This window comes from Leptopilina heterotoma, unplaced genomic scaffold (assembly GCF_015476425.1).
Source record: "Leptopilina heterotoma isolate Lh14 unplaced genomic scaffold, ASM1547642v1 Lhet_120, whole genome shotgun sequence".
Classification (NCBI taxonomy): Eukaryota; Metazoa; Arthropoda; class Insecta; order Hymenoptera; family Figitidae; genus Leptopilina; species Leptopilina heterotoma.
Genome location: NW_025110838.1, coordinates 1,414,844 through 1,440,621, shown reverse-complemented (window position 1 = coordinate 1,440,621; position 25,778 = coordinate 1,414,844). Strand labels below are relative to the sequence as shown.

The 25,778-nt window shown below is 24.6% G+C and overlaps 2 protein-coding genes across 6 annotated transcripts in view; one reads left to right on the top strand and one right to left on the bottom strand.

The window, feature by feature from the left end:
- Window positions 1-25,778, top strand: part of LOC122510179 (protein neuralized) — a 144,574-nt gene that overhangs the window by 1,979 nt on the left and 116,817 nt on the right. The window contains exon 1 of one of the 5 annotated variants that reach the window (XM_043624650.1): window positions 5,121-5,338. The exons of 3 other annotated variants lie outside the window; for them this stretch is intronic. In XM_043624650.1, coding sequence (XP_043480585.1) covers window positions 5,299-5,338 — 40 coding nt within the window. In that variant the 5' untranslated portion in view covers window positions 5,121-5,298. Of the gene's footprint in view, window positions 1-5,120; window positions 5,339-25,778 lie in introns of those variants that run through there. One more of the 5 variants, XM_043624664.1, reaches the window with a different exon arrangement.
- LOC122510231 lies at window positions 655-2,600 on the bottom strand. The gene is made up of 4 exons (XM_043624720.1): window positions 2,235-2,600; window positions 1,826-2,002; window positions 1,004-1,118; window positions 655-859 (listed from the first exon to the last, which is right to left on the bottom strand). The coding sequence occupies exons 1-4, from the start codon at window positions 2,302-2,304 to the stop codon at window positions 742-744; spliced, it is 480 nt and encodes a 159-aa protein (XP_043480655.1). The 5' UTR covers window positions 2,305-2,600; the 3' UTR covers window positions 655-741.

The following is a 25,778-nucleotide window of genomic DNA, read 5'->3' as shown; positions in this document are numbered from 1 at the left end:
TTGATACTAAGTTTTGTTTAATTATTTCTAATTATTTTCTTTAGAAAAAATAATTCTCTTCTTGTTTGAATGAATAGAATTTTTATTCTTTTTTTTTCGAATAGATAGAAGCAACAATTTACAGTATTTGAGAGTTTTGTTGACTACTACCATTTTTATAAATTAAAAATAATTTGAAGTTAGCAAAGAAAGGGCTTCTTCTTTCAGGAAACAATAAATATTTCGAATACAATTTTTATTTAATTAGCAAAAATTGTGTAGAACGAAAATTTTATTTAACACTATTTATATAATCAGTTTAAAACTTAACAATAATAATATTTTTTTATCTTCCTTATTATTTTTGTATTTTCTCTAATATTTTTTGTTATCTTCTCTAATATATTTCTTTATTTTCTATTATAATAATTTTCTTTTATCTTCTATAATAATATAATTTTATAACAGACTTTGAAATATTTTTCTTTTCAAAAATATACGTAAAAAATGAAGGCACAATTTTTTTCTCCTTGTAAAAAAAATGAACACAGTGAGTGAACACATTGAAAAATAGTTTATAACTTTTTTTTTTAAATCTTCGAATTAAAGCTGAATGATTTTTTTTCCAATTTTCAATTTTGGATTTAGAATCCAAAAAAAAATTGAAAACAAGTCGATCACAGTAAGATTAAAAATTGGTGTTCATTAATATATAAGAAAAAGAATTTTTTTCTTTTTATATTATGACTAAAGAGATTTAATTTAGAAATATTTTAGAGTGAGGAAGGATATTAAAAGAAGAATTGTTGGTTTTAAATTTCGAGTAGATTGATTGCAAGCGTCAGCATCACTACACGATTGAACGCAACCTTTAACGTATCTGAAAGAAATATTTTCGATTTAATTTATATAAATAATAATTTATTGAAAATTTTAATTATTAATTTTTTACTGAAAAAAATTGAGGAAAAATGGAGAAAAAAAACCAAATAGAAATAAATTCCAAATGGAGAAAAAAACTCACTTATTATCAAAATAAAATGATCCACAGTGGGACATTCGTATCAATTCGGAATCTGTCGTCAATGTACCACTGTCTAAAGCGCAACTTCTAATTGTTAATGACACACCAGAGTCGTCTGTAATTATTATTAATTAAGCAAGTTAAATTTAATCTTTACTTTATTAAAATTAACAGATTTTTTTTTTACATATTTGTATGTAATTAATTATGCAAATTAAATTAAGTTTACAATCTATTGAAATTATAATTAACATATTCGATTATAATTATGTAAATTAAAAATTTAATTGTTAAAATTAAATATACATACTAAAAAAAAATTATTTGATTCCAAATAACCGATTACTTGTTTATTATCAAATAAATATTTTCTTAAATCAAATAATTTTTATTTGAATCAAGTAGCATATTTGTATCAAATTCTGAATTTATTGATTCACATTTTATTTGATTTAATTAAAAATTATTTGATTTAAGTAAATATTTAATAATTGACAAATCATCGGTTATTTGCTTCAAATAAATTTTTTTTCAGAATATTCATTAATTATATAATTAAATATGTTATAAATTAAATTTATACAATCAATTATGTAATTTAATTTATTATATAATTATTTATCTTAATTAACTGTATGAATTAATTTGAAATAATTATTAATTAAATTTATTATTTTTAAATATTAATTATTAATTTATTAAATTTATAAAATTTATTGTTTCTAAATATTAATTATTCTAATGAATTATATTTTTAAATTATTAATGCAATTAGCTATTTAAAAAAATTTTTTTTTATTTTTCAATTTAATTTTTACTTACAGTAAATTCCCGCTATTTTTACACAAGCGGTTGCAGGGAAGAGACCATCTCGATTTTTACGACCCCCTAAACAAGGGGACTCTAGAAATTCCAAACTTCCATTATTATGAAATGGGTCATCACAGGGTTTGTTATCACCTCCAATTGAAACACAATGAAAGCAATCCAAAGCTTTGCCTGAAATTCAATCGAAAATCAATTGTCAAGTAATTTAAGTAAAATTACTCAAAACTTCATAATAATAAAAAAATAATAATTATTATTTTCACGACCCTCTATAAAAAAGGGAATTTTAATAATAAAAATGATTAATATTAAACTATTATTATTATTATTAATATTTTCATTAATATTCATGTTTTATTTTTAAAAATAAATCGTTTAGTACAATTATTTTCGAAAAACTCACCCCCATGTGGAATTTCAAAAAGAATTAGAATAAATAAACTCAGGCAGTATTTACAATTAAATTTACTCATTTTTCTTACTATTTATTTAATAATTAATTAATTAATAATTAATAATTAATTTTTTTAGAAGGAAGAATTTGCTTTTTTTCTATATTTTCTTTTAATCACTATATTACAATGATCACAATTTATAGATTGACGTCAATGTTTTATTGTTAACTAATTTTAGTAATTTTCCGGGAAAAATTAGCATTTTTTTCTGAAGTGGAACAACGAGTATCATCGAACAAACAAAGTGGAGCTCGTCGATGTTGAGGATGTTGTGATTATAAGTAACCAAGGGAACTTGTACACTCGACAATAATATACATAATATTTTCTCTACTGTGTATATCTATATAGACGCATAGTGTCGAGTGCAAAGAATACATGCAACAAAGTGCAATTTTTTAATTTAAAAAGCTTTAATTTCCATTGAATATAATTAAATTTTTTTATTGAAATTAAATTTTATTTTATTAAAAATAATTAATTAATTTATTTATATTAAAATTTAGGTGAAATTTTTAATTCTATAGTTGATAACAACAAGTTTTTGTTTCAATGAATATTTATACTTTGAGAATTAATGAATCGTTTATAATAATTAATTTTTTGAAAGGTGTCAAATTTTCATTAGAGAGAGAATATTATAAATTTGTTAATATTTATTTTAATAAATATTTTTTTGATACAAAAAATATTTAACTAATTAACAGATTCGATCAAAATGCAAAATATTTTGAAAAAATTATCAAAATCTATAATTATTTTGGTTCAAATAAATTTTATTTTTACACGAATATTTATTGTAACCGCATGAAAAAATATTTATTTATTTAATAGTTAATTAAATTAGGGTAATTTTTATTTACTTATTAAGTATTTATAATATTTATAATTATAATAAATATTAATAAATAATAATAAATAAATATATTTATAAGTAATAACAATAATATATTAAATAATAATTTTTTAAATTTCAGTATAAACTTAAAATTTCCCGAATTGAATTTCGAAAATTTTGTTTATATTTCCATGGTAATAATTAAAGTTTATTGAAACACCCGTTAGATAAGGATTAGGATCGCGTGATTCTCTTTTCATTTAAAGAGAAAAAAGAAAAATAATAACAAAAAGAAAAGCAAAAACTCCTCTTGCATACTAATATATCACGCAAAGATAATTTCCATGGACATTACATTTGTGCATTATGGAATTAAAATTGATGAAAATGTATACTTTCTCCGAAAAAAATAAAATTCCATGGAATTAAAATTATTTTCTCGGTTTTTGCTAAAATTTGTGCGTTTTACAATTATATTCTATTATCATAGTTTTGAATAAAATTTAAATTTTATTTCATCATTTTTCTCCTTTTCTTATAATTTTTTTTTATAAAAATCATCAATTTCATCAATTTTTTTTTATCATTTTTTTTTTAAATTATAAAAAGGAAAAAATTGATGAAATTGATGACATTATCATTTTGTTCATTTTTATTATTTTCTGGCAAAATTTGTTGTTTATTTAATTAAATATTTTTATTTTAAATTATTAATATAATATAAAAAATTATACCAAAAAGAAAAAAAATTGATTTTTTTTCTTTTTCATAGTTATATAAATTCATGAAAACGAAAAAAATTGATGAAATTGACGATATCATATTTTGTTCGTTTTTATTTTTCGTCAAAATTTGTTGTTTATTTAATTAAATATTTTAATTTTAAATTATTAATATAATATAAAAAATTATAATAGAATAAAAAAATTGATTTTTTCCATTTTTATATAAAAATGTATAAAAACAGAAAAAATTGATGAAATTGATATCTACATTTTCTTCACTTTTATTATTTTTTGTCAAAATTTGCTCCTTATGCAATTAAATAATTTTATTTTAAACTATTAATATTCTATGTAAAAAATTACAAATAATGAAAAAATTGCTCTTTTGGCATATTTAAACAAACAATAATGAAAACAAAGAAATTGATGAAATTGATGATGTCATAATTTTGTTCATTTTTATTATTTTCTGTCAAAATTTGCTCCTTATTTAATTAGATGTTTTTATTTTAAATTATTAATTTTTTATGTAGAAAATTACAAATAATGAAAAAAAAAATTGATGAAATTGATGATATATTATTTTTTAAATTTTTATTATTTTTTGTCAAAATTTGCTCCTTATTTAATTAAATTCTTTTATTTTAAATTATTAATATTTTATGTATAAAAATTACAAATAATGAAAAAAATTGATCTTATTCCTTTAAAAAAAAAATGATGAAATTGATGATATATAATTTTTATTATTTTTTGGCAAAATTTGATGCTTATTTTAAATACTTTTATTTTAAAGTATCAATATTTTATGTAAAAAATTATAAATAATGAAAAAAATTGATGAAAATGATGATATCATCATTTTCATCAATTTTTATTTTTTTTATCATTTGTTATTTATTTGCCGGAATATTTTGATTTTAAATTATTAATAATTTAATATTAAATAAAATTTACAAAAATTTAATTAATATTGAATAATATTTACTAAATTAAATATTGACTAATATTCGATTAATTCGATTTGTTCGGAAATTAATTATTGTAAATACTCATTAACCTGTTTCAAATATTTTCTTTCTAAAACAATAATTCGAATGTTTGAATTATCGGCCATTGTTTTTAGAAATTAAATTTATAGCATAAAGATAATTAATTGTTTTTTAAAAGTTAATTAACTATTGAAGAAGATCAATGTAGAAGCGAAAGGGTTTGAATTAAAGCGCCACGCGCATGCTCAATTAATGTCAGCCAATCATCTTGCTGGCAGCAGCCGTACACACATCTTTGCTGTCGCAAACTCACGCACCAGAAAACACTGCGTTTTAATGTGATATGTGTTTGAGAAAAATGTCTCGATTTTTGGATTATTTATGTTTATCGTTATTGTTTGCGTGAAAGCACGTGCATCGCGTGTTATTCGCGTTCCTGACATTTTCTAAATTGACAATGGGCCAATCCTCCAGTAAGAGCAGTACCGGTCAAAGCGGTGAGTAAAAAAAAGAATTTTTTTTACTTTTTTATCTCTTTTTTTTATCGTCTAAATGAACGAGAGTTGCTTAGCGACAATTCTGACAGATTATTTAATTGACATATGTCAATTGACATTAATTCTATTTATTTCCCAGTGTCGATAAAAATTGACCTCATTTTCTTTTTTTTTTATTAAAAGCTTTGATTATTTCCTTACATGTCCCCTCTCACCCCACTAGACATCTATTGATTACATGAAAATTCATTGATGATTTTGTTGATGACACGTTTTTAAGGTTAGTCTTTGTATTTTTAGACATTAAAAGTTGATTAGTTTTCTTTTTTTTGTGATAAATAATATTTGTTTTATTGGATGTTTTTATGGGGTGACATATATAAACATAAGTCTATATAGGTTATGTTTCATTTGTCATTAGAAGTGGGATTTAAAAATTAAAGTGCGATAAAATATTAAATGTTTCATAGTGTTGGAATTGGCAGAAAAAGTAAATTGAGTTGTGTTAAAATTTTTTCAGTTGATTTTTGCTTTTTTTTCTTCGTTTTCTCACGGTGGTAAGGTGTAAATGAGTCTTTAGGGAAATTTTTTTCATAGGAGACATTGATCTTGAAATGTAAATAAAAGGATTGACACCTGTTACTTCTACTTGTTCTTCTTTTACTCTTTTTTTCATTCTCTGTTTCTCTTATTCCAGATTAATTAGGACTTGCTATTCAGTTCTGTTGTAGGAGAAAATCCTTAGTAATTTCGATAATTAAATGTCAATTTTGGCAAAAATTTGAATACCACTGTGTTACATAACATTGTCTTTGTTATACAACACTGATTGTTTTTTAATTAGTTAGCAAACTTATATTTACGTATTATTTTTTAATATAAACATACTGAATAGATTCTCCTTAAATTAATATTGTCTTCGTTGTTTTCTAAATCAGTAAATAATTTTCTAAATTAATAAATAATAATTGTTATGATAAAAACCATAAATTGCTGCGATTGTATAATAATTTATTAAATATACCGTTTATTTTTTAAAATTATTAATTAAACATAATTCTATATTATACTTCAGTTTAAATTTTCTTTACTTTATCAATAATATTTTTTATTTTTCTAAATATTATTATTATTATTATTACTATTATTATGTTTTACTAATTTTAATTGTTACAATAATTTATTATTTTTTATCATTTATTATTTTATTATACGACTAGGAATTTATTTTTGATTTTAAAATCAATTTTTAATTTTAAATCCTTTGTTATAGTAATTTATTAATTTGTATTATTTATTATTTTATTAAGTATACGAACGTAGGAATTTATTTTTAATTTTACATATTGTAAGGGGAATTAAATTTTATTTCTAGATATTTAAGTGAATAATTTATTGTCGAGAAATTTATGAATGGATGTTAAGAGATGGTACAAGGAAAGAATTTTATTTTTAGCCATTTGATTGCCTAATCATCTGCTGTATTTTTATTTTCTTTGCAGAAAATAATGACGAAAAAAATTGGTTTCTTACAGTTTTCTGTTTTACCTTTTGCCTCAAGTAAAATAAATTAACCGGAACGACCTCTTTCTGTGCTTATTGGTAATACGATGTCTAAACTGTTTTGTTGGTAATATATTTATTAATTTAAAATAATTTATTTAGAAAAATAAATTTATAAACAATTTTATTTATTTAAAACAGTTTATTAAGAACAATTTATTTTTTCAATTTTTAATCCAAATTTATAATAATTTATTTAGAACAATTAAATTTGTTAATATTTTTACTCAATTTATAATAATTTATTGAGAACAATTTATTTAAAACAATTTCAAAATAATTTACTAAAAATAGAATTTTTTTAAAATTGTTTTTTTATGTATTATTTTTATTACTAAATCAAGAAATAAAACAATTTTATTAGTTTTAATTTTAAATTAACTAAAATTGTTGATATTAAAATTAAAATCAATTAAAAATTTGATTATTTGGTGGTAATTATAATAATTATATTGAAAATTATTATGCAAGTATTGTTTATAAAACCACAGGAAAGTGCGTTCATTAAATTATTGGTCAATTACACTGTAATGAAATTTAATTAATTTTATAATTTTATTCAAATAAGAGATAATTATTAACAAATATATATTTTTGAATAATGTTTATTTGAATCAATTAAATGATATTTATACTTCAAATATACTAAAATTATTAAATCAAATCAAATTTATTAGATTTAAATAAAAATTATTTGATTTATTTATTTGATATAATAAATTTTTATTTGAATCTTTTATCATTTTTATTGGAATCAATTAAGTTTCTTTTTCAGTATGATTTATTTAATTACCACAATTATATTTATCAAACATATATAATTGTATTAAATAATTTTTAAATTTAGTGAAATTAATTTACATTTGAAACAGAATAATTTTTTGTAACTTTTAAAGCAAATAGCATTTATATTAATTGAAACTAATAAGTAAATATTATTTTGTAGAAATAAATATTTATTTGCTAATAATATTCTTGAAATACCTATTCTATTTATATAATCTTTTAAACTCTAGTTTTATTACTTTAAGTAGTTATTTCATTGTTATTTTAATTTATGTAATTAATTACGTAATCATTATGTAATTTTAATTTAACTAAAATAATTATTTAATTTATTCAATTATGAGACACTATAAGAAATAAATATTTGAAGCAATATAAATTTAAATTAACAATATTAAAATTATTAAAAAATATTTATTAAAATTGACAACAGTATATAATTTATTATTATATTATTATATTTTAATATTATCTTTAAACACTACAAATTTCTTCGTTCATTTGAATGTTTAAAACTTTAAAAAAATAATTATTTTTAGTGCAATAATGCAATTTATTTTTTTGGAATTGTTGGAAAAACATTTCGTTTATTTTGTCGTTCACGTGAATAAAATCTTTTGTTGATATAAATATTTTCGAAAATTACTTATTTTAATAAAAATTTAAAACTTAAACTAAATATTTAAAAATTTTATAATTAATGCTTTTGATACGTGACGTAAAATTTTATAATAAAATACTAATTTGACGAAGAAATAATTAAATTTCATTCATTCAAACGTTTATATATTAGGAACTAAAAAATTAGTGTTACTGATGAAAAAAAAATTTATTTGATGCAAATAACCGATTACTTGACTATTATCAATTAAATATTTACTTGAATCAAATAATTTTTATGTGATTCAATTAAATGGTATTATTAATAATCGGTTATTTGCATCAAATAAATATTTTTCAGTTATTGACATTCTTATTCATTCATTGTTTATTGACATTCTGTCTAAATTTAAATTAGTTAAAAATAACTAATTATTTGAATTTACTAAATATTGGATTAATTATTAGTAAAGTTGTGGCTGACTTTTTGCTTCAGCAATTAGTAAAAAATAATTATTGGTAAATAATTACTAATTATTAGTTAATAAATAATTACACAAATAGTGAAATTTCAATAATCGAATTAGTTACCAAAAATTACAGTTATTTTTTATATAACTGTAATTTAATATTTAATTTAATTTTATTTAATATTTAATTTAATATTTCGTTACTATTAACTATTTTAGAAGTAAGATATTACTATGTATTTGAATCATCAGTGACTGACTTTTTACTATATCAACTAATTTTACTCAAATGACTTATATTGTTGATTGACAATGATAGAGTAATAACAATAAATAAATAAAATAATTTTACTTGAATGACTTCGTTTTCTGTCTGACAGATTTAGCTTCGAATTTGAAAAAGAATTTGAAAAGTAAAAATTTACAAATATATATATACGTGCTTAGAATAAAAGTTTTTGCCAACATGTGTTGAGTTTCTTCTTTTTTTTCATAAAATTTAACGACTTGGAATTTAGTTGAATTTGTGCGCAGATGAAATTGCCGCGCATGTGTTGAACATGTGTTTAGAGAATTTTGAAGATTTGCGACTCTACCTGACACCCTTGTTTCTTTTATTCGTTATGTGTATACTCTATTGCTGATTATCCTCTTTTGGCCATAGGCTGGTGTATATTTGACAGAAATTTACCTGAATGCACTATGCGAACAACTCTCTCTCACCAGATGTAATGAGAAATAAAAGGAAAGAATATTGAAGAATATCTCTTAAAAGAAACTTTTTCCACATCTGGATTTGTTTTGACCAAACGGCAGTGATCCTCAAGTTTGTCTTCATTTTTCTAGCGTGAAATTTTTTTCTTCTTTATTTTTCTATTTAACAGAAAGAAACATTATTCTGCCACGGAATTTTTGTAAAAGATTTTAATGTTAGGGACAGTTTTATACAATGTTTATTATATCTGATATGACGACTTGTAGTTTACGGGGGAAAGAAAATTTTAGTGTGTATAGACATTTTGGTATAACTTTTTGGAGAAGAAGACTTTTATGGTGCTTCAAATTTTTCGAGACTTTTGAACTTAATGTGATACTACTGGGCTTGCAAGATGGTTTTCGTAGCGTTCTCCGCAAGTGTACACAGAGAAAAGCGAGTGTTGTTTTTGATGCGGGTAAATTTTGGTAGGGTAATTTTAGTGAGGATAAATTTTCTATAATAGAAAATTTACCTTATTTTCAGTGTTAAAATAACACTTCCGAGCTAAAGTTTGATGCAGACACTTTTAACACCGAATTCAGTGTTAAAATAACACTCACTTTTTTCTGTGTATAAGTCTTAAGGCTTAGCATGGGCCACAGATGTTATTGTCATATGGCAGACACGGGTTTAAGTTCGGCCCTCCTTTACAAAACCGCGATGCACAGTGGTAAGAATAGTTAATTGTCTGTGCATCGGTCATGGGATTTTTGAAAGTCACTCTTCTACATGTGAAATAGTTAATAATTCTCTAAAGTTTGTATTTTTCACTGCTTAAACATATGGTTTTTCATATCGTGCTTCTTATTTAATTAGTTTGAACTGTTTTTTCTTAATAAAGCATCTGAGGGGTTAATGTTGTTTACTTTGAGAATTAAATGTTTCTTTGTCTTCTATTCTTTGGCTTTGTCTTTGCTTCCTCGTGGAGGAGCCTTTGTATGTAAAAAAGAGTATCTCTTTGTAGCCTACAAAGAGAAAATCATTTATGATGTATTTTCTTATATAAAACATACTTCGAGTGTAGTAAAGTTTACTTCAAAAAGAGTAAAAGTTGCCAAAAGTATTAAACCTTTATTAATTCCATTTTAACCCTAAAATCAGTTCGAACTTATTGTCACTTTTCTTTTCGTTTAAGTCTTCAAGTCGATTCCAAAAATATGGCATAGCAACAGTTTTTGGAATCTAAACTAATGGGTAAAACCAGAAACTAAATTTTCAAAATACAAACATCTAAAATTTTGTAACGGATGTGATCTTTTATAACTGCATTTCCGATCATATTTATGATGTGTCGGTTCGGATGTAGAGAGAGAGAATTCTACCTGTTCGGGATTATATACCTTTAAATCGAATGACCTCGCTCTTTTTCTTATTTTATATTATAAGAAGATCGCCCCCATCCTAAGCATATACTTTTTAAAAAACCATCAAAAAAAAAAAAAATTGTACAATGAGCCCTTCCTGTAGAGATAAACAGGAAAAGTCCTTTTAAAGGATGACCCAAAACTCCCCTATACAGAAACTGACAAATATATTTATATTGTGCATGCATGGTAAAAATTTCACCTCCACTTTTTGATAGTTTGATTGCATAACGTATATACTTTAGATTCGGTTTTTAAATTCAGGTATATATAGTATATACAGAATATGCAAAATCCAAGGATGGAGATCAGCTGTTCACATGTGAACTCTATTTAGTTTAAAATTTCCCACACCGAATGATATTTCATTTCTGTTATATAAGAATAGCTCTTTAAATCTGAATTTACCATAAAAATAAATAGGAAAGAATAGTTCGCAAAACTTTTGTTAAATTGTCCTTCATTTTTGTATGGACAACCAATTTCAAAATGATCGAACAATGTTCAGTATTATAAATGCAATTGATATAAATTTTTTTGTAATTGTAAAATCGGTAGTTTGATCCGGCGATTTTCTGCCTCTAAAGATTCTACTAGCTTCAAAGATCTATAAGAAATGTTGCAACAATTTTGATACCATTTTTGTCTCAGTTTTGATATCCTCACACTTTTCTTAAAAGTATCAAATTGATAGGTACGAAAGTACATATATCAAGTTGATGCGAAAAATTTAGATTAATTTTTGCTTTGATACACATTTTTGGTATCAATTTGTTGCAATTTGATACTATTATAAGTTAACAGTGCTTAGAAAAACTAACACAATTTTCCTAAGGATATCAAATTGAAATAAGAAACGTATGAAAATTTTGACAATATTTGCAACTATAGAGAAAATCGAGGAAGTTTTTTTTGAGAATTAGGCTCTTGGCCAAATTTCAGATCAGCAATGCATTCGCGACCTATGGTGGAATATATGTATATATACAAGCTTTGAAATTGAATTTCCAGAGAGTCATTAGACTTGTGTGAAGTGAGTCTCGTGCGTCACGAGACTGGGGTCGTTGATGTTTGCGAATACGTTTTGCCGTTTCCTATGTCGTGTTTTCGCGCGTCTCCAAGATAGTATACTGCAACGTATAGAGTACCTTCTGATATAAATATATATGCGAGAATTAGGTCGCTGCCCTGTCCTGCTGCGTTAGAACTATCCGTCTATGCACGCGAGAGAGAATCTTTGTCTGCATGCACATTTCACTTTCAAATGAATACCGGAAACTATCCTACATACAGAATTTTAATAACAATTTTATACCCACTTTTGTCCCGCATCCTATGCTCTCTGCATCTGAATAAAGTCACTTTTGAACTAATTCAATAGTGCCGATTCGTTTATTAATCAGGGTGTCTACTAACCGGAAAATCCGCGGGAAAACCGTGAAATAGCCAGGAATTTTTTCATCAAATTAAAAAAAGTTTTATTATTTTAATTTGTTTTTAAAAAATCGCTTTCTATTTCAATTTTTATAGATATTTATACTGTTCTCTAAATTTGAATAATTAGTTAAAAATAATTAATTCGATAGTAAAGAATTAGTCACTGATTCAAATATAGTATGTAAAGAATAAATTAAAAAAAATTATCGAATTAATAGAAATTTTGTGAAAATCAACTGAAAATAATTAAATTTGTTAAATAATTTTATTAAAAACTTTTTAACAAATCGAATTTTCAAAGTATTTTAATTTAATAATTGATAAATAATTGAATTTTATAAAGAGTCACATTCTAATGTATTCATATTTCTTAGTGCGAAGATCAATAATTAAAATTTTTATTAGTTAATTTAAAAAAGATACACGCTTAAAATTTTTTAATTTCATTTTTGCAAAGTTTATTTGAAAATTCTGAAAAATAAGATTTTTGAAATTTTTCAATCCTATTGTTTTAAGATGATTGAATTTTTAAAAACAAATAATTGAAAAATTTTGAAATAATTGAAATATCTTTACATTCTATTGAAAATATTTAAATTCTTTTAAAGACTTTTAGTTAAATTTTAAAAATAATCATAAGGGAAGTTAGTCACCGTAATTATAATTTTATTTTTAAAAATTTCTTCGCAATATATTCAATTGTTTTCATAAATAGTAAAACACATTGCAGAATTTTAATTATTTTAATACAATTTTAATCAAATTTCTCGAAAAATGTAATTATTCTTAAAAAATTTTATTAAAATTCGTCGAAAGAATTCAATTATTTCTAGAAACTGTAAAAAAATCCATCTCAAGAATTCAATTAATTCTATAAATAGCAAAATTGTTCAGATTTACTAAATTCTTTTGAATATTATTTTTAAAAAAAATTCTTCTCAAGAATTCAATTATTTTCATAAATTTCCATAAAATTCTAAAAAACAATTCAATTATTTTCAAAAGTAAAAAAGTTCTTCACAGAAATTCAATTATGTTTAAAATTTTTTTTTAATTCTCGTCAAAATGTCCTTTATAAATAGTAAAAGTTTTATAAATAACAAAATTCTTCTTTGAAATTCCATTTTTTTAAAAAAATTTTAATAAAATTCTTGGGAAAATTTGAATTATTTTCAAAAATTTTTCTTAATTTAATGATTTTCAATTACTACTATTTTAATAACATTTTCCAAAAGAATTCAATTATTTAAAAAAATGTTCATAAAATTCTACGCAAACATTGAATTATTTACATAAAACAATACATAAATTTTACAGGAATTCAATTACATATTTTCAAATTTTTAATAAATTTCTTGGCAATAATTCAATTATTTTCGAAAATAATAAAATTTTTTACGCGGATTCAATTATTTTCATAAATAATAAAACTCATCGCAGAATTTCAATTTTTTTTAATTCAATTTTAATCGAATTCATGGAAAAAATGTAATTATTCTTAAAAATTTTATCAAAATTCGTCAAAAGAATTCAATTATTTAAAAATTTGTCCATAAAATTCTTTATGAGAATTCAATTTTAAGAAACATTCAATTATTCAATTAACAATTGTTTTTGTATTAAAATAATTGAATTCCAGTAGAATTTTCTCATAAAATTCGATTTAAAAATGAATTTTAGTTAAAATCTTAGATTATAATTAAATATTAAAAGCATTATAGCGTGAATTTTTAGAAATAATTGAATTTTGAAAAGATTTCTAATGAAAATCTTTTAAAAATGAATTTTTATATTTTTAACTAATAATTCTGTGGAATTAATTTATATTAATTGCATTTTTTCATATTATTTGAAGTTTTTATTTTCTAATATTTATATTTAATTGAAGAATTTCCGAATAATTATGAAGTTTTGTAAAATTGAATTGTAAACAAATGAATTTAAAAATTCTCAAAGAACTTTTTTAAAAAATATTAAAAATAATGGATTTATAGAAAATTTTAGTTAAAACCCCAAAAAAATAAATTTAATTTTGGATAAGTTATAAATTATTGCAGAAATTCAATTATTTTTAAAATGTAATAAAATTCTTCGTAGAAATTTAATTATTTTTAATACAATTTTAATAACATTTTTTGAAGAATGTTGTTATTCTTAAAAATTTGTTGATATAATTCTTTATGAGAGTTGAATTTTACGAAACATTCAATTATATTCATTAAATGATTTTTGTATTTAAATTGAATTCTTGTAGAATTTTCTAAAATCAATTGATTTAAAAATGAATTTCTGTTAAAATTTTAGATTATAATTGTATATACTAAAAGCAATATAGCGTGAATTTTCAGAAATAATTGAATTTTAAAATTAATTTTTTTGAAAAAGTTTAATTTTGAACATAAACCCGTTTATGTTCAAATAAATAAATAAATAAATTTTAATTGTAATTGGTTCGTAAATGGTCCGTAATTTTTCATTTTTGGTCCATAAAGTCCGTATTTTTAAATACTTTTACTGGTTCGAGCCTTGCAATAAAAATTATTCGAGTCAGGTAAAAATTATTTGACTCAAGTAAATATTTATTTGCTAACAGTTTTTCTAAGGATATCAAATTGAGACAAAACAAATCAAAAGTGTCGCGAAGCAACGTTTTGATTCGTTTCTTGTCTTATATCCTTAGAAAATCTGTGAATAGACAAGTAATCGCTTAATTGAATCGAATATTTTGTTCCATTATGAGTTAACAAATAAAAAAATGTAAAAATCCCACTTTGTATTCAGATTTAAAGTGGTCGTTTTCATAAAATTTCTTTATATGTATGTATATTAGAATTTTTCACAAACTTGCGCTTTGGGGAAATAAGACATACTTGTAAAGTAGGTCAAGTTGGAAGTATTTCTGACATTATATGCAACTTTTAGAGATGGGAAAAATTAGAATATGAATTTTTTGCTCTATACGATTTATATATATATATGTAATTTAGAAAACAGTTAAGTTCTTATAGACGAGAAGTATGAGACATTTTTGATTTATGTAAATTTTTCTTATTTGAATATTGGTTTTTTTCCTTGTTGGAGAGAATATTTTTTTGTCAGCTTTTAAAGCATTTTATATAGAATGAAGCTTTAGGAATAGAGAAGCTCTGTCGCAAGAGGGCGCTGGCCCCAAAGTGCTGAACACGGAAATGCTATATACACGAGTACAATCGTGGACATGCCACTTGGCTACAAAGATATAAGTTTCTGTATATATGTATACATTACACTGTGTCTGCTCCTCAAACAAACATAAATGCATCTTTAGAAACGTGTGCTCTATTTTGGCTGAATGCATTGTAGTTTAACATGATAGTGTTTTGTTTAGTTAAAGTTTTTTTTAAGTTTAAAAAGTAAAGTTTAAAAAAATGTACTTTAAAAAAATTTGATACCATAAAAATGTCGCAAATTAGATTAAATTAAAAATTGAAAAATCCGTTTATATTAATTGTCAAACTCTCTAAATTTGATTATAAATAATTATAGAATTACGAATATTGACGAACATTTTGAGATTCAATATGGAGACGTTGCTCTCCACCTGCGAACGCCAAGGTCACCGCTAGATGGCAGTTTAGTTCTTTCTTGGAATTCTCCGTGCCATCTGGTGGCGACCTTGGCGTTCTCAGGTGGAGAAATTAAACCACCATTTTATCTCTCAAAAACTTTTTTATAATTAAAAAAATATTTTTGTAAAAATAACCTTTTTCTAAACACTGAAAGAAAAAGAATTTGATTCAAATAATAAATTACTTGTCTATTATCAAATAAATATTTACCTGAAACAAATAATTTTTATTTCAATCAATTAAATGGTATTTGAATCAAATACTGAAATTATTCATTCAAAAATATTTGATTTGAATCAAAATTATTTGATTCAAGTAAATATTTATTTGATAGACAAAGTAATCAATTATTTGAATCAAATAAATTTTTTTCCATATAGAGTACCAGAAAAAAAAATACTTTATAAACATATTCTAAAGTACATTCCAGTCAGTTTTATGTATACAGAATTTGTGTTTTGTTTTTTTGTGAGGATTCCTCGTAAATGAATAGCCTTCATTCACATAAAGGAACATTTGATTATAATGTAGATATTATCTTTTGTTGAATCACGCTCTTTATTAACATAGATGCGGGACTTTGGTTTGTTACATTTGATAAATTGAATGATCGGCGCATAGGTCATGAGAAAGAAAGTCAATAAAATTTGGATTTGTGTTTTCTGGCATTTAAGTTCTGTCTATTAATATATAACATACACACATTTCGATGATAAATCCAATATTGAAAAAACATTCTTGGCATTTCAATGTCAAGATTATTCATTCTGAGGATATATTCTAATCTCTTTTCGAAATGTTCCGCTTGAATCTCATTTTTAAATATATTCTCGTACATTTTTGTTGTCGATTTAAAGTAATTATTACAATTTATTTCAAAAGATTGGATGAACAATCTTGAACTCTTGAACTTTAAATTAACATATAATTGGAAATTTATTTTTTAATTCGCCCCCAAGGTGGATAGAATTAATTTTTTTTGAAATTTTGATTCTAATTTTTAATTAGAAATTATTAACTAATAGTTTCATTCAATGTCATTTTTTTATTACTATACGTTATTCATTAAAATTTGACTATAATAGCGAAATTTTTAGTTATTGCAGTTAAGACTTTTCAGTGTTGCCCCATGTCAGGGAATTCAGGGAAAAGTCAGGGAAAGTAGAATTATAGCAAGGGTATAAAATTTCAATTTTAAAGGAATTTAATTAGAAATTTTAAAAAACTTAGATTCACATTTTTCTGAAATTTGGCAAATTTTTTAATATAGGCTCGGTTAAACTAGCGACCCGCCGGCCGCCACCCATCAGAAGAATCCATAGGCGCCGACACACATAGTAGCGTGGTGGCCCTATACGGTTCAATTAACGCAAAAAAACGTACGCTAGCTATTACAGTTTATTAAAAATATTTTCAATTGTCACATTTTAAAGAGCAATAATCCCCCTTTAATTTCTGACAAAGAAATAAACATTTGGTCTAAAATTGTTAGAGTTATGAATTTTTTTCCGATTTTTTTCCCAATTTTCGTTTTTCTGATACGGGCGGGTGGGGACGCTGGCTATCAAAAGTTTATTAAAAATATTTTCAATTGTCACATTTTAAAGAGCAATAATCCCCCTTTAATTTCTGACAAAGAAATAAACATTTGGTCTAAAATTGTTAGAGTTATGAATTTTTTTCCGATTTTTTTCCCAATTTTCGTTTTTCTGATACGGGCGGGTGGGGACGCTGGCTATCAAAAGTTTATTAAAAATATTTTCAAATGTCACATTTTGAAGAGCAATAATCCCTCTTTAATTTGCGACCAAGAAATAAGCATTTGGTCTAAAATTGTTCGAGTTATGAATTTTTTTCCGATTTTTTTCCCAATTTTCGTTTTTCTGATACGGGCGGGTGGGGACGCTGGCTATCAAAAGTTTTTTAAAAATATTTTCAATTGTCACATTTTGAAGAGCAATAATCCCTCTTTAATTTGCGACCAAGAAATAAGCATTTGGTCTAAAATTGTTCGAGTTATGAATTTTTTTTCGATTTTTTTCCCAATTTTCGTTTTTCTGATACGGGCGGGTGGGGACGCTGGCTATCAAAAGTTTTTTAAAAATATTTTCAATTGTCACATTTTGAAGAGCAATAATCCCTCTTTAATTTGCGACCAAGAAATAAGCATTTGGTCTAAAATTGTTCGAGTTATGAATTTTTTTTCGATTTTTTTCCCAATTTTCGTTTTTCTGATACGGGCGGGTGGGGACGCTGGTTATCAAAAGTTTTTTAAAAATATTTTCAATTGTCACATTTTGAAGAGCAATAATCCCCCTTTAATTTGCGACCAAGAAACAAAGAATTGGTCAAAAATTATTCGGGTTATGAATTTTTTTCCGATTTTTTTCCCAATTTTCGTTTTTCTGATACGGGCGGGTGGGGACGCTGGCTATCAAAAGTTTTTTAAAAATATTTTCAATTGTCACATTTTGAAGAGCAATAATCCCCCTTTAATTTGCGACCAAGAAACAAAGAATTGGTCAAAAATTATTCGAGTTATGAATTTTTTTCCGATTTTTTTTCCAATTTTCGTTTTTCTGATACGGGCGGGAGGGGACGCTGACTATCAAAAATTTTTTAAATAAATTTTTATTGGTCAAATTTTAAGGACCATTAATCCCCCTTTAATTTGCGACCAAGAAACAAAGAATTGGTCAAAAATTATTCGATTTATGAATTTTTTTCCGATTTTTTCCCCAATTTTCGTTTTTCTGATACGGGCGGGTGGGGACGCTGGCTATCAAAAGTTTTTTAAAAATATTTTCAATTTTTACATTTTGAAGAGCAATAATCCCCCTTTAATTTGCGACCAAGAAACAAAGAATTGGTCAAAAATTATTCGAGTTATGAATTTTTTTCCGATTTTTTTTCAAATTTTCGTTTTTCTGATACGGGCGGGTGGGGACGCTGACTATCAAAAATTTGTTAAATAAATTCTTATTGGTCAAATTTTAAGGACCATTAATCCCCCTTTAATTTGCGACCAAGAAACAAAGAATTGGTCAAAAATTATTCGAGTTATGAATTTTTTTCCGATTTTTTTCCCAATTTTCGTTTTTCTGATACGGGCGGGTGGGGACGCTGGCTATCAAAAGTTTTTTAAAAATATTTTCAATTGTCACATTTTGAAGAGCAATAATCCCCCTTTAATTTGCGACCAAGAAACAAAGAATTGGTCAAAAATTATTCGAGTTATGAATTTTTTTTCCGATTTTTTTTCCAATTTTCGTTTTTCTGATACGGTCGGGAGGGGACGCTGACTATCAAAAATTTTTTAAATAAATTTTTATTGGTCAAATTTTAAGGACCATTAATCCCCCTTTAATTTGCGACCAAGAAACAAAGAATTGGTCAAAAATTATTCGAGTTATGAATTTTTTTCCGATTTTTTTCCCAATTTTCGTTTTTCTGATACGGGCGGGTGGGGACGCTGGCTATCAAAAGTTTTTTAAAAATATTTTCAATTGTCACATTTTGAAGAGCAATAATCCCCCTTTAATTTGCGACCAAGAAACAAAGAATTGGTCAAAAATTATTCGAGTTATGAATTTTTTTCCGATTTTTTTTCCAATTTTCGTTTTTCTGATACGGGCGGGAGGGGACGCTGACTATCAAAAATTTTTTAAATAAATTTTTATTGGTCAAATTTTAAGGACCATTAATCCCCCTTTAATTTGCGACCAAGAAACAAAGAATTGGTCAAAAATTATTCGAGTTATGAATTTTTTTCCGATTTTTTCCCCAATTTTCGTTTTTCTGATACGGGCGGGTGGGGACGCTGGCTATCAAAAGTTTTTTAAAAATATTTTCAATTGTCACATTTTGAAGAGCAATAATCCCTCTTTAATTTGCGACCAAGAAATAAGCATTTGGTCTAAAATTGTTCGAGTTATGAATTTTTTTCCGATTTTTTTCCCAATTTTCGTTTTTCTGATACGGGCGGGTGGGGACGCTGGCTATCAAAAGTTTTTTAAAAATATTTTCAATTGTCACATTTTGAAGAGCAATAATCCCTCTTTAATTTGCGACCAAGAAATAAGCATTTGGTCTAAAATTGTTCGAGTTATGAATTTTTTTTCGATTTTTTTCCCAATTTTCGTTTTTCTGATACGGGCGGGTGGGGACGCTGGTTATCAAAAGTTTTTTAAAAATATTTTCAATTGTCACATTTTGAAGAGCAATAATCCCCCTTTAATTTGCGACCAAGAAACAAAGAATTGGTCAAAAATTATTCGAGTTATGAATTTTTTTCCGATTTTTTTTCAAATTTTCGTTTTTCTGATACGGGCGGGTGGGGACGCTGACTATCAAAAATTTGTTAAATAAATTCTTATTGGTCAAATTTTAAGGACCATTAATCCCCCTTTAATTTGCGACCAAGAAACAAAGAATTGGTCAAAAATTATTCGAGTTATGAATTTTTTTCCGATTTTTTTCCCAATTTTCGTTTTTCTGATACGGGCGGGTGGGGACGCTGGCTATCAAAAGTTTTTTAAAAATATTTTCAATTGTCACATTTTGAAGAGCAATAATCCCCCTTTAATTTGCGACCAAGAAACAAAGAATTGGTCAAAAATTATTCGAGTTATGAATTTTTTTCCGATTTTTTTTCCAATTTTCGTTTTTCTGATACGGTCGGGAGGGGACGCTGACTATCAAAAATTTTTTAAATAAATTTTTATTGGTCAAATTTTAAGGACCATTAATCCCCCTTTAATTTGCGACCAAGAAACAAAGAATTGGTCAAAAATTATTCGAGTTATGAATTTTTTTCCGATTTTTTTCCCAATTTTCGTTTTTCTGATACGGGCGGGTGGGGACGCTGGCTATCAAAAGTTTTTTAAAAATATTTTCAATTGTCACATTTTGAAGAGCAATAATCCCCCTTTAATTTGCGACCAAGAAACAAAGAATTGGTCAAAAATTATTCGAGTTATGAATTTTTTTCCGATTTTTTTTCCAATTTTCGTTTTTCTGATACGGGCGGGAGGGGACGCTGACTATCAAAAATTTTTTAAATAAATTTTTATTGGTCAAATTTTAAGGACCATTAATCCCCCTTTAATTTGCGACCAAGAAACAAAGAATTGGTCAAAAATTATTCGAGTTATGAATTTTTTTCCGATTTTTTCCCCAATTTTCGTTTTTCTGATACGGGCGGGTGGGGACGCTGGCTATCAAAAGTTTTTTAAAAATATTTTCAATTGTCACATTTTGAAGAGCAATAATCCCTCTTTAATTTGCGACCAAGAAATAAGCATTTGGTCTAAAATTGTTCGAGTTATGAATTTTTTTTCGATTTTTTTCCCAATTTTCGTTTTTCTGATACGGGCGGGTGTGGACGCTGGTTATCAAAAGTTTTTTAAAAATATTTTCAATTGTCACATTTTGAAGAGCAATAATCCCCCTTTAATTTGCGACCAAGAAACAAAGAATTGGTCAAAAATTATTCGAGTTATGAATTTTTTTCCGATTTTTTTTCAAATTTTCGTTTTTCTGATACGGGCGGGTGGGGACGCTGACTATCAAAAATTTTTTAAATAAATTCTTATTGGTCAAATTTTGAAGAACAATAATCCCTCTTTAATTTGCGACCAAGAAATAAGCATTTGGTCTAAAATTGTTCGAGTTATGAATTTTTTTCCGATTTTTTCCCCAATTTTCGTTTTTCTGATACAGGCGGGTGGGGACGCTGGTTATCAAAAGTTTTTTAAAAATATTTTCAATTGTCACATTTTGAAGAGCAATAATCCCCCTTTAATTTGCGACCAAGAAACAAAGAATTGGTCAAAAATTATTCGAGTTATGAATTTTTTTCCGATTTTTTTTCCAATTTTCGTTTTTCTGATACGGGCGGGAGGGGACGCTGACTATCAAAAATTTTTTAAATAAATTCTTATTGGTCACATTTTAAGGACCATTAATTCCTCTTTAATTTGCGACCAAGAAACAAAGAATTGGTCAAAAATTATTCGAGTTATGAATTTTTTTCCGATTTTTTTTCCAATTTTCGTTTTTCTGATACGGGCGGGTGGGGACGCTGGCTATCAAAAGTTTATTAAAAATATTTTCATTTGTCACATTTTGAAGAGCAATAATCCCCCTTTAATTTGCGACCAAGAAACAAAGAATTGGTCAAAAATTATTCGAGTTATAAATTTTTTTCCGATTTTTTTTCCAATTTTCGTTTTTCTGATTCGGGCGGGTGGGGACGCTGACTATTAAAAATTTTTTAAATAAATTCTTATTGGTCACATTTTAAGGACCATTAATTCCTCTTTAATTTGCGACCAAGAAACAAAGAATTGGTCAAAAATTATTCGAGTTATGAATTTTTTTCCGATTTTTTTTCCAATTTTCGTTTTTCTGATACGGGCGGCTGGGGACGCTGGCTATCAAAAGTTTATTAAAAATATTTTCATTTGTCACATTTTGAAGAACAATAATCCCTCTTTAATTTGCGACCAAGAAATAAGCATTTGGTCTAAAATTGTTCGAGTTATGAATTTTTTTCCGATTTTTTTCCCAATTTTCGTTTTTCTGATACGGGCGGGTGGGGACGCTGGTTATTAAAAGTTTTTTAAAAATATTTTCAATTGTCTCATTTTGAAAAGCAATAATCCCTCTTTAATTTGCGACCAAGAAATAAGCATTTGGTCTAAAATTATTCGAGTTATGAATTTTTTTCCGATTTTTTTCCCAATTTTCGTTTTTCTGATACGGGCGGGTTAGGACGCTGGCTATCAAAAATTCGATCAATTTTCGAACAAATTTTTATTTCTTGGTCAGAAATTAAAGGGGGATTATTGCTCTTCAAAATGTGACAATTGAAAATATTTTTAATAAACTGTAATAGCTAGCGTACGTTTTTTTTGCGTTAATTGAACCGTATAGGGCCACCGCACTACTATGTGTGTCGGCGCCTATGGATTTTTCTGATGGCTGGCGGCCGGCGGGTCGCTAGTTTCACCGAGCCTTTAATATATATTTAATTAATTATTAAAAAAAATTGTTTACAAAAAAAAATTTGAATTAAGAGCACTAAAAAAATTAAATTTTTGAGAATTTTCATAAAATAATAAAAATTTTACAAAAATTCAATTATTTACAAATTTTTTATAAATTTCTTCGCAATAATTCAATTATTTTTGTAAATAATGAAATTCTTTTTAGAAATTCAATTATTTTCATGTAAATACTTAAACTCATCGCAGGGTTTCAATTATTTTGAATACAATTGTAATCAAATTCCTCTAAAAATGTAATTTCAATTATATTTAAAATTATTAATTATATTTAAAAATTTATTTATAATTATTTATAAAATTCTTTTCAGGAATTCAATTTTTTTCAAAAATTTTAATAAAATTCTTTGCAAGAATTCAATTATTTTCATAAATAACATTTTTTACATGAATTCAATTATTTTTATAAATAATAACATTTTTTACAGGGATTCAATTATTTTTATAAATAATAAAATTCTTTTTATCAATTCAATTATTTTGATAAATACATTATAAATTTCATCGCAGGATTTCAATTATTTTTATTAAAATTTGAATCAAATTCCTCGAAAAATGTAATTATCCTTAAAACTTTTATTAAAATTCGTGAAAATAATTCATTTTTTTAAAATTTTTTGATAAAATTCTTTATGAGAATTCAATTATTTACAAATTTTTTATAAATTTCTTCGCAATAATTCCATTATTTTCATTAATAATACAATTTTGTACTCAGATTCAATTATTTTTATAAATAACAATATGCATCACAAGAATTCAATTATTTTTATAATAATTAGCAACATTTATTGATAAAATTTAATTCTCTTCAAAAATTTTAATAAAATTCTCCGCAATAAATTCAATTATTTTCATAAATATTAAAAATTTTTCAGGAATTCAATTGTTTTTATAAATAATAAAATTCTTTTGTTATAATTCAATGATTTAAAAATATGTTGATAAAATTCTTTATGAGAATTTGAATTTTAAGAAACATTCAATAATTGTTCAATAAATTATTTATTTTTGTATTTAAATAATTGAATCCTAGTAGAATTTTCTAATAAAAATTGATTTAAAAATTAATTTTACTTAAAGTTTTAGATAATAATTGAAAATTAAAAGCATTATAACACGAAGTTTTAAAAATAATTCAATTTAAAATTTTTTTTTTTTTTGAAAAAGTGTAATTGGATTTTTTTACATTATTTGAAGTTTTTATTTTCTAATATTTATTTAATTGAAGAATTTTGAAAAAGTTACAGTAGCAATATTCTTATAATATAAAATAATGATTTTAACATTTGCTCATCTTTAATTATTATAAAACATGATGAAATCGTTCGATCCGAGTCAAAGACTCGGAGTGATCGATTTTATCATGTTTTATAATAATAATATTTTTAAAAGTTGTTGAATTTCAAAAAGATTTGAATTCAAAATTTTTGAAAATCTTAATTCCTATAGACAAATAATGATTAAATACTTATTTTAATTAAATCTATTGATGTTTTTGAATAATTTTAGAAAATAAAGTCGTAAATAAATGCAATGAAACATTTTTTTTAGTATCTAATAATTTTTAGAGGGTTAAAAATTTTCTTTAGGGTGAGGGAAAAATAACATTTTTTTTTCAACTCTGCTTTTGCTACCTTAGAAAAACTCATCGCTGTTCTAGGTAAAATTTTCCTTCTTATTAATATTCTACTTATACTGTCTAAATTTGAATTATATTACACTGAAAAAAAAATTTATTTGATTCAAATAACCGATTAATTGTCTATTATCAATTAAATATTTACCTGAATCAAATAATATTTATTGGAGTCAATTAAATGGTATTTGAACCAATTATTGTAGTATTTAAACCAATAATTGTATTTGAAATTTGAACCAATAATTGTAGTATTTAAACCAATAATTTTAGTATTTGAAGCAAATACCATTTAATTGACTCCAATAAATATTATTTGATTCGATTGAATATTTAATTGGTAATAGTCAAAGTAAACGATTATTTGAATAAAATAAATTTTTTTTCAGTGTAGTTTCCTAGTAATTAGTTAGTTCCCCTTGCGACGAAAGTATAAAAAAGCGTTAACAAGAGAGTAAATGATTGTATTTTTAAATTCGTAATGTCTACGCGAACACTTGATTATAGACAGAATAGAAGTTAATTCAGCCCTGGCTAGACCTGGGCTATTCCCGGTATCAAGTAGTAGGTTGCCTTTGCGCGGAGGCCTAAAGTTACCCCAATGCATCGTATTCTTAAACCACAAAAAGCGGGGAAGTGGGAGAAAGATGTTTTGAGAGAAGGAAGAGAGTCTAAAAGTAGGGAGAGTTAAAAAATGCTCAACTTGTTGAAGAGTGCAACTATGACGTCAATTGGAAAAGGTTCCTACATGAGCCATCGTCACTTTAACCCATCTAGACTTAAAGTTAACATCGACAGGCATTTGCGTACAGTATATATACACGCCTTGAAAATTGGCTACTCGTCAAAATGAGCTATTTACAATCTTCACACAGTGTAAATATAAAATCCCATATGTTGATTTAAGCATTCAACCCCTAATTTATTCCTTATTTTTATTTTCTTTGTTTCTCTCTCTTTTTTAATGCTCCTTTGTTTTTCTTTCTTTTACCTCTATATATTATACTCTTTTTCTTTCTTTATAATAACATTATTATTAATAATAAATAATAATATTATTAATAACAAAATTTTAATTATAATTTTTGAATAAAATTGAACAATAAAATATTATAATGAAAAATAATACTTAATAAAAAAAATGTTCCA